The 10,586-nt window shown below is 39.8% G+C and overlaps 1 protein-coding gene across 2 annotated transcripts in view; it reads right to left on the bottom strand.

Moving 5' to 3' along the window:
* Positions 1–10,586, bottom strand: part of shank2b (SH3 and multiple ankyrin repeat domains 2b) — a 173,620-nt gene that overhangs the window by 116,536 nt on the left and 46,498 nt on the right. For both annotated transcript variants that reach the window (XM_058397080.1, XM_058397087.1), the window contains exons 5-8: positions 10,508–10,586; positions 7,530–7,681; positions 6,252–6,419; positions 4,135–4,251 (exon numbers count right to left, since the gene is read on the bottom strand). The exon at positions 10,508–10,586 is cut by the window's right edge and continues 30 nt beyond it. In XM_058397080.1, the coding sequence (XP_058253063.1) occupies positions 4,135–4,251; positions 6,252–6,419; positions 7,530–7,681; positions 10,508–10,586 (516 nt within the window). The remainder of the gene's footprint in view (positions 1–4,134; positions 4,252–6,251; positions 6,420–7,529; positions 7,682–10,507) is intronic.

The raw sequence follows: 10,586 nt of genomic DNA on the forward strand, positions 1-10,586 counted from the left end.
AGTGCTAATGCTAATGCTATGGACAGTGCTGTTTTAGAAGCAAACCCAGCAAAGAGGCTATCATTAATTTATTAACAAATCATGTTATGAAGAAAACGCTACTCTCATTTTCGAAATCAATCCACATACAGAATTTCCACACTTCATATAAAAGATTCCAGCTAATACGATAGCACTTTTTTTTAAATAAATGAATTCAATTTAGATGCTAATGCTATCACCATTTATAAAGTGCATTCAGCTATGAAGCTAATCACCAGTTTAGAAATGAGCTCAACTAAAAAGTTAATTACATTTCAGGAACATTGCAGGAGCCTCATAGGCTACTAATTATGTTGTTAAATCTTTAACAGCATTGAGAATGCTAATGCTGCCGACTATGGTTTTAGACGTATACGAAGCTAACCGTATTGCAAGCTTAATCCATTTTTTTAAACAAACAGCATGATATACACTATATGTTTTGGGACACCGCTCCAAATCATTGAATTTAGGTGTTCCAATCGCTTCCATGGCCACAGGTGTATAAAATCAAGTGGAAGCAACTGGAAACAACAGCAACTCAGCCACGAAGTGGTAGACCATGTAAAATCACAGGTCAGGTGATGGGTGTGGTCAGGTCATGCTGAAGAGCACAATGCACAGAAGTCACCAACTTTCTGCGTCAATAGCTACAGACCTCCAAACTTCATGTGGCCTTCACATTAGCTCAAGAACAGTGTGTAGAGAGCTTCATGGAATGGGTTTCCATGGCCGAGCAGCTTACATCACCAAGTGCAATGCAAAGTGTTGGATGCACACTGCCACTGGACTCTAGAGCAGTGGAGACGTGTTCTCTGGAGTGACCAATCACACTTCTCTGTCTGGCAATCTGATGGATGAGTCTGACGTTTGCCAGGAGAACAGTACTTCCCTGACTGCATTGTGCCAAGTGTAAAGTTTGGTGGAGGGTGGATTATGGTGCAGGGTAGTTTTTCAGGGGTTGAGCTCAGCCACTTAGTTCTGAAAGGAACTCTTAATGCTTCAGCTTCATACCAAGACATTTTGGACAATTTCATGCTCCCAACTTTGTGGGAACAGTTTGGGGATGACCCCTTCCTGTTCCAACATGACTGCACACCAGTGACCAAAGCAAGGTCCATAAAGACATGGATGAGTGAGTTTGGTGTGGAGGAACTTGACTGGCCTGCACAGAGTCCTGACCTCAACCCCATAGAACACTTTTGGGATGAATTAGAGTGGAGACTGTGAGCCAGACCTTCTCGTCCAACATCAGTGCCTGACCTCACAAATGTGCTTCTAGAGGAATGGTCAAAATTCCCATAAACACACTCCTAAACCTTGTGGAAAGCCTTCCCAGAAGAGTTGAAGCTGTTATAGCTGCAAAGGGCGGGACATTCATGTGCATGGAAAGGCAGACGTCCCAAAACTTTTGGCAATATAGTGTATGATTTACATAATCGTCTCAAAGTGGTCTAACTTAAAGAAAGCTTAGTGTACCCACATATATGAAACTACAGAAATGTAAATGTGTAAGAAATTACAGACTTCCATCTAGCTAGCTAGCTTAGCAAAGTAGCCAAATGTTTCAAATTGCAGCATTATCCTCTCATAGCTTATTCTCACCTAATGTGAATTATGATACGTTATTTTTGATCAGTCCTCACTTCTGTAAGCAAAATTTGCCACATAATTTTGCTTTGACTTATAATAAATTCTTAAAATTTAACATTTTCCTAATTTATAATGAATTTCAACTAACACAATATACCACGCTTACAGTTTGTAGAAGAAGAAATGTGAGGCAGTGTGTAAAAAACAAATGACTGAATTCTGCAAAACGGCAACTGGATTGTGACCAAAATTCATTTTTTTCTGCCAGCAGTACACTCTTGACTTCTCTATTTTAAGTAAAAACATAAATATATTTCATCAAAACGGTATGGAATTTATTTTAGGACACTCTGTAACCTTGCCTGAAGAAAAACTTAAACTTGAGCAGTTGAGTGTGATGTTCTCAGTGCATTACAGGATTCATTCATTTTATACCTAATATTTCTCTCTCTCCGTCTCTCTCTCTCTCTCTCTCTCTCTCTCTCTCTCTCTCTCTCTCTCTCTCTTTCTGTCTATTGAGCGATGTGTCCCACTCCAGAGCTCCCAGTGTTCTGAATTCCAAGCGTGACCACTTCTTCTCGCCGGACCTGCCTGATCCGTCCAGACGCTCTACCCCTGGTTGGAGTCTTGTTGTTAGTGGTGGTCACTGCTGCTGTGGATAGATCTGCATGGACTGACCATGATCTAGGGGACTGCTGTGGATAGAACCACTCGGAGAAGATCACACATCTCCTGCCATTGCATCGGTCAGCTTTCAGCAGGAAGAAATTAATGCTAAGTCTATAATGACCTCAGAAACTACACTGACCTATTAGTTTCTCAAGAGCTATTGGATGCTGCTGAAGACAGGACATTATCAACATTTACATTATTTACTTTACTTTACATTAGTTTCTCCTCACCACCGTCACCTCAGGCTTCTCATTAGGATGAATGTTAGAGATAAATAACTTAACTTTAAACTTTATTCTGTAAAGCTGCTTTGAGACAATGTCCAGTGTTAAAATCGCTATACAAATAATTTGGATTGAAATTCAGATTGTGGTCATCAGTTAAAAATATAAAGATAAAAATGTTCAGAGCAGAAGTGTCTGAATTAACCAGTGATTATTTCCTTACTGATGTACAATGGAACTGATATGAGTGAAGAGATGACGATGATGAAGTTTGATGATGAAGCTCAGATGATGAGACAGAGTCTGATTGCGAGTGATGCTGATCATCAGAGTAAAAAATTCTGAAATGTATACAGTAATTCATTAGAATGGTGTCCCTGGTGGTCCAGCAGCAGGATCCCACACTCTCACCTCCATGGACCAGGTTCAGGGAACCAACCCAACTACTACTAAAGTCTCAGTGCCGGTCCCAAGCCCTGGAAAACAATGGGAAAGTTGCGTACGGATGAGCATCTGGCATATAACCTGTGTCAAAAATCCGAACCTGGACATGGAGCAGGTGAAGGACAACAAGGGCAATTCTTTAATGTGGTCATGTTGCTGCGCCATGAATATATTGGGTTATAAAAGTAGAGGTGTGCGGGGCATCTTATAAGGAATTATTGAAGTTTTGTACCTTTTTACCACATTTTATAATGCTTTATAAAGTTTTAATAGAGAGGTTATAAAACTTTAATTTTGGTTAAACAAGCTATCTGTGATGTCTACGCTAGAATTGGCATTGGACACTATTTCCCAGTGTGTGCACACACACACACACACACACACACACATGCACACACAGATAGACGGATAGATAGATAGATAGATAGATAGATAGATAGATAGATAGATAGATAGATAGATAGATAGATAGATAGATAGATAGATAGATAGATAGATAGATAGATAGATCGGCCCTTTTACTTCCAGACTGTCTTGTGAAGCCACTAACTGTTCTGAAAGAACAAACCCAACATAACGTGTTCAATTATTTAGTAGTTTTATTATTTATTTATTGGTTTGTTTATTATTTATTCATTTTGTATTTATCAGTGTATGGACAAACCAAAACAGCATGCTCATTTATTTAACAGCAAGGGAGCTTCTGTGGCCTTTAGACTATCGGAGCAGCCGCTCGGACCTAATAACTGTGCTGAGAGGAGGATTAAGAAGGGTCCCATCTCCCCTCACCCTCAACCCAGTGCACTCCCAAGAGACAGAGAGATTAAGCATCAGGATTCCTGTGCCAATAATACCAAGCACTCCATTGTAATGAAGCAGCTGCCCTCTACTTAGGCCTCAGCCCTGAGGGGTCACTGATGAATCTCCCCAAACTGTAATAGAGCTTAGCAGAGCAATCACACAGCGTTTTATCGTTACTGCGCAAACAAACCCCCAATCCGGCTGGAGGAAATGACTCTGACACTCACACATGAGCAGTTCAGAGGGTGATTCAAAGGATTAATGTTTGGATTGTTTGGTTTCATCCAAAAATAAAAGGTGAGTGTGTGTGTATGTGTGTGTGTGAGTGTGTGTGTGTGTGTGTGTGTGTGTGTGAAGAGACTGAAGAGAGAGTGTTTACCTGTTTGTAGAGGGCACAGATATGGAGTGCAGTGTTGCCAGAGGCGTTCTGGACACGCATGTCCGCTCCGTAAAACAGGAGATGCTCCAAGTGCTGGACATGGCCATATCGACAAGCCTAGATCACACACACACACACACACACACACACAAACACACACACACACTTTTTCATTTTTGACCTTGCTGACTTATATAAAAGTTTGCATCTCCCTGTTTTTGAAGGTAAAAAAGCAAAATACATCTCTATCTTACAATTTGTCTAGAAGGAAATAGAATTCCAAGGAATTACAAATGAAATGTGAGTGTTTCCTGGAACAAGACAACGACCCAAACCATGAGGAAAAATCAAGGGAAAAATAGTGAGGAAACTATATTTTGCTGTGACCCATGTGATCTGATTTGCAGAAGGCAGTGTGTGACATTTGGCAGAGTTACAACAGAGATGCTACGAAAAAAGGATCCAAAAGCTGCTGAAAAGGATCCGAAGAAGGTTAGATGCAGCGATATAGGCAAGATATTCGAGAATATTTATATTACATCCAGAAAAAAATCTTTCAGTATAAATATTATACGTCCATTTTTGCTACTGTGATAATCATCTAAAATGGACTCCTGATATGGATTTTTAAAAAAATCTTTTTTCTCTTGATTTTGTCCTGGGGTGTAAAAACTTTTGCAACTGACTATATTAATCTAGATGCAAGCTTAAAATAGTGAAACTGACATTGACATTTATTGCTAGATAGCATTTTGGTATGATGGATTGTATGAAGAGGTTCAAATTATGAAAACTAAAAATTCTCTGATATCAGAACTCAAGGTGTAACAGAGACAGTGAGTGTGGAGATGACAAATGACACCAAGATGTGTGTGCTAATCTACCTACAACAGTCTAGATACACACTCCTGAACAATTCTGACCCAAACACCCCGGACTAGACCACTTCTGAGTCATCTAGACTCTTTGAACATCATTTCCTAAAAAATAAACTGTTTTTTATTGTGAAGTCTTGTTATTCCTCCAATTGTTTAGCGATTGATTTGCTCTTGTTTTCATCTGTTAGAACATCCAGCTAACATTAACACTAATGTATAGCAGCAGTCTTGTAGTGTTGACATTATCATGTTCTCGAAACTCTCCCTCATGAAACCACTGCTTTTTATTGGGTCTAGTTACAGCAAATAATTCAAGCCTGTATGGATTATTTGTGTTTTCTGTTTGGCTAAGAGTGATTTATTCGAGAACCATGTTCTGTCCAACGCTACACCTCACCACAAGATGTCAGTGTGTAACAGCAGCGGTCAGGGACGCTAATGACACTCATCTTCTCATACCACAGATTCATCTCCTAAATGTCTACTGAGCAGAAACACATCAACGGATGGATGACAGAAGAGAATAAAAGTGAGATAGCAAGGTGTCGGACCATCACGAGCTACCAGAACATGCAACATGGCTCCAAGTCATTGATTCTACAAAGTCATTCGGAGCCATAAACACCAGAGCCTTCTTCTTTTGGATGACGGTGGTGAAGATCTTCAACACACTGCTCCATAATCTTCTGCACATCGTCTTCATCTTCATCAAATCGGTGAATCAGTGAAGTATTATTATGATCAGTGGTAAGGTGGGGGCGGAGTCATCCTGGAGGAGACCACTGCCATCAGGATAGAAATGTTTCCTCATAGGATAAAGGTGAGAAAATCCGAACTGATTTGCAGTGAAGCTTCATTCTGAGGGGAAAAAAGTGGATCCAAATGATGGCAGAAAAAAAAGAAAATAAGGAAATGCTTTCTACAGCAAAACAGAGCCACCATTTTCTTTTTCCTTTAATTTGTCACACAAGATGTCTGGTCAGCTGGATTTTTGTCTCTTTTTTTGACATTTGATTGAACCATATTCATATCCGTATCTTCACAACCTGGTGGTGAAAAGATGATTTCTTATTTGGGTCACAGACTGACAAAAAAAATAATAATTAAAAAGACAAATTGTACTGTATTCCCAACCTGCAGGTAATAGTTACGACATCTCTTTATTGAGATATATATATATATATATATATATATTTCTGGCGCACCATGATTCTTGTAATACATTTTCGAGTGGGTTACCTGATGGATTTCGTGCCAGCCGTTCTCGTCATGGCAGGTCAAAGTGGCTTGAGCATGTAGTAATATCTCACAGCAGCTTGGGTCACCCCCTACAGTCACGGTGTGGTAGAGCGGAGTCAGGCCCTGACCATCCTTATAATCCGGCGAAGCTCCCAGTTCCAGCATGGCCTACAGAATCACAGAACAGAGCAAATACTTTTAAACAAATAAACTTTGCAAACTAAAACTGACTTGAACTAATGCTATCTTTATAATCATAGGGTAACGGACACTAGTGGATCTGAATGTTAATGTGTTAAGATTATAAGGTAATAAATGACAAACATGAGGAAAATAATCAACAGCAGACAAGGTGAGTGATGCAACCAGATACCAAGCGGCGTTACTGTTAAAACTGTGAAGTTGATTGTTTTCTTATAACAACAGTGGAGACTGTGAGCCAGGCCAAAACTGGGATGTCTACCTCTACATGCACATGAATGTAATATGGAGTTGTCCCACCCTTTGCAGCTATAACAGCTTCAACTCTTCTGGGAAGGCTTTCCACAAGGTTTAGGAGTGTGTTTATGGGAATTTTTGACCGTTCCTCTAGAAGCACATTTGTGAGGTCAGGCACTGATGTTGGACGAGAAGGTCTGGCTCACAGTCTCCACTCTAATTCATCCCAAAGGTGTTCTATGGGGTTGAGGTCAGGACTCTGTGCAGGCCAGTCAAGTTCCTCCACACCAAACTCACTCATCCATGTCTTTATGGACCTTGCTTTGGTCACTGGTGTGCAGTCATGTTGGAACAGGAAGGGGTCATCCCCAAACTGTTCCCACAAAGAGCATGAAATTGTCCAAAATGTCTTGGTATGAAGCTGAAGCATTAAGAGTTCCTTTCACTGGAACTAAGGGGCTGAGCCCAACCCCGAAAAACTACCCTGCACCATAATCCACCCTCCACCAAACTTTACACTTGGCACAATGCAGTCATGCAAGTACTGTTCTCCTGGGAAATGCCAGACTCATCCATCAGATTGCCAGACAGAGAAGCGTGATTGGTCACTCCAGAGAACACGTCTCCACTGCTCTAGAGTCCAGTGTCAGTGTGCATCCAACACTTTGCATTGCACTTGGTGATGTAAGCTGTCAAGTTCCTCCACACCAAACTCTGATCAGATTCGATCATTCAGCATTGCCACATATGGGATAACAGATTAAAACGCATACACAATTTACACACAGCACTAGATGATAAAATAATAGCATGCTAGGTAATAGGAGAATCGTTTGTGACCTTAAGAGTGATCTGGTTCTTGGCTCGGACGGCTTTATGCAGCGGGGTCATGCCGTCCTGAGCGCGGAAATCTAAATGAGCTCCTCCGTTCTTCAGCGCTGTTATCATGTCCACCATGTTGTCCAAGTGGGCAGCTAGTGTCAAAGGAGTCTCTGGGAAAGACAATCAAGGACAAGATCGATGAAATTATCTTGAATTTCCATAATGTAATTATGCTATTCTCTAACTGTCATTCTTAATATACCTTAACTCTTTATCCCAGAGGCCAAAAAATGGAATTTGTGCCTGTTTGGTTGTGTCTGTATGACATGCTGATTAATGACTGATATATGATATATTAATGACTGGAATATGAAAGTAGACACTCACTAGACACGCATTTCTCTTTTTACCCAGACCACTAGGGGCAATATATTCCTAAAAAAGGTCCACAAGCAATCTGAATACGGTTATATATTTTACCCCCACAAATGTTTATATCTTCAATGGTGACACCAAACCCATTTCCAGATGATGAAAAGATTATTTTCTTATTTATGTCACATAAAAAAAAGATAATAGCCTATGATATGATTTAAGACTAAACTGTATTCCCTGCACATTACTGACGCTAATCTCCTGTCACTTTATTGAGACACTAAATGATCAAATTCATCAATTAACCTTCAACACAAACATAAATTATTCTGCCTTTTGGGTTTGTCTTATATCTTATACATTGCAACGAGGTGTTGTGTCATGTGAAGTCATTAGCATGATAAAATACTTGCAAATGTGATGATGATCACCCAGGACTCATATAAATACCAGGTGTAGAGCATAATGCTGAACTACTGTTGTATATGCTTCTCTTAAATGTTAGCAACTACAACGTCGTACTAACTCCTCCGCTGTGTATCTGTTTGGGCCACAAAAAAATTTGAAATAGACGAAGCAGTGACAAAAAATGTCGTGTTTCAGATACCATCTGTTGCACATACTGCTAACGACAGATTGAAGCCCAAAGTCCTGCTTGAAAGCTTCATGTTTCTGAGTCAGATGTTAATGAGACTGAACTCGTGCATATTATCCTTGACCTCATACACAAAAATAACCCCCTTGAAGGTTATGTAATGATCTGTGAATAGCAGGTTGTTTTGAGAGGACGGTGACAGCTCTAATGGAGCATTAAACGAATCCATCATAAACCCACCTGAGATCGCTATCGAGGGAATGAGCCGAAATCGAGAGACCGAGACACCGGGAGAGTCTGAGGAAGAGCCTTAGGGTTTAAACATGTGTGTACTTTTAAAAGTTTCTAAACTACTTTTAAAGCTTCGGAATGTGATGTAATGTGTGATTTTAGTGTGTGGACACGGAAAGTAGAATAATCGTAGAGCTGCTTCATTTGTTACATGGCAGAGTGTTGCAAGTTAGGCATGTCTGACTTTAACGTTGCATCATTCATAGTTTTTCTGGCTGTTTCGTGACTGCTGTGTGTGTAGCACACGCTTATGTTTAGCTGTGGATGAGTGTGTGTGTGTGTGTGTGTCCTTCCTCTGGCTGTCTTTTACTTGTTTTGTTTAGTTTTGAATGACAAAGGAACCCTGGAGGAGACATTTCAAGCCATGAAACACAATTTATCTTAACAATAAGCTCTTATATATGTTTTGATATCCAGTCACACTTGTTCAAAATGCAAGGAACTATTAAGTTACCTTAATCTACTAGCTGAAGAACATAATCTTATTACAAAAAAAGAAAAGAAAAAAAGCAACACATTTGGGGAAAATGGGACAGAAAAATCTCTCCAACAACATCACCAGTTTTTTTCTATTAGGTAAAGTAGGTTCAGTTTACAGACATGGCTCACTGTAAGTGTACATACTGTAGCAAGCTGGCTAGTTAACTGCTAGAAACCCAGCACTAACCCATGTCACAGGATTTCAGGACACCATCTTCTACTTAGCCATGCATTTTTCAAGAGCTACATTGCAAACTGCTGCAGTGTAAGAGGAATAAAACACCTCTGGATGTGCTCTTAGGATGATAAGGGCGACTCTGCTTTACATCGATCTTGAGTTAATTATTATATCATCATTATTATTATAAGAGCAGACTGTTCTATCTCTTACCTATACAGAAAAGGTGTTGATTTTTATCTGACGTTAATCCATGATAATTATTTGGATTTAACAAACCTGGAGTCTATCCCATCAGAGGGCACAATCCCACACACTTCACACAGAATTCCCAAACTAAAGACAATTTAGAGATGCCAGTCAACTTACAACATTTTTTGTTTTGTTTTTTTTTAGCTGGAGGACGAAACTGGAGAACCCTGAAGAAACCCCTGAAGCATGGGGAGAAGGTGCAAACTCTCAGGCATGCAAGGTGGAGGCAAGAATCGAACCCTCAACTCACCAGGCAACGTGATGAGCACTACGCACCGTGCCTCAGCACAATGATTATTAATATTCCTCAAACAAACAGTGGTTCTTAATTCTAGGGACATTGTGTAACACGTCTTTTTTTTTCTCGTTTAAATTTACATAATACATAAAATTATTTATGCAAAGTCTGAGCTAATTATTCCGTTATTCTTCTTAAAACACATCATTCAGTAACTACAGTGAAACCAGTGTGAAATGGGGTGTAATTACAAGCCTGAGATTGCTAAATTAGTATTTTTTCATGTTTTAATACAAGTTCTTTGTCTGCGTAATTGCCTTGTGGACACAATGGATTCATATATTCAATGTATTCATGCATCATTGGGTACTATTTACCGCATACTAGAACCAATAAGAAAAATAAGCAGCAATTTGCGGGGTCCAAGCACCTTGTGCCAATAACTAACCTTATGATGAACCTTATGATGCATCATGAATACTAGGTATAGTGTGTATAAAACAAATGTAAAAATCTGCAGAGTGTAATAGATCTTGAAATTAGTACAAAACCCATGAGCAGCATTTTCTCACAGATGAATGATGTACCTCCAGTATCTGAGTCATGGTAGTTGGGGTCGAGACCTCGTTCTAGCAGCTTCGTCACTTTATCCACCTGGTGATGTTG

The sequence above is a fragment of the Hemibagrus wyckioides genome, linkage group LG08 (genome assembly GCF_019097595.1).
Source record: "Hemibagrus wyckioides isolate EC202008001 linkage group LG08, SWU_Hwy_1.0, whole genome shotgun sequence".
NCBI classification, from domain to species: domain Eukaryota; kingdom Metazoa; phylum Chordata; class Actinopteri; order Siluriformes; family Bagridae; genus Hemibagrus; species Hemibagrus wyckioides.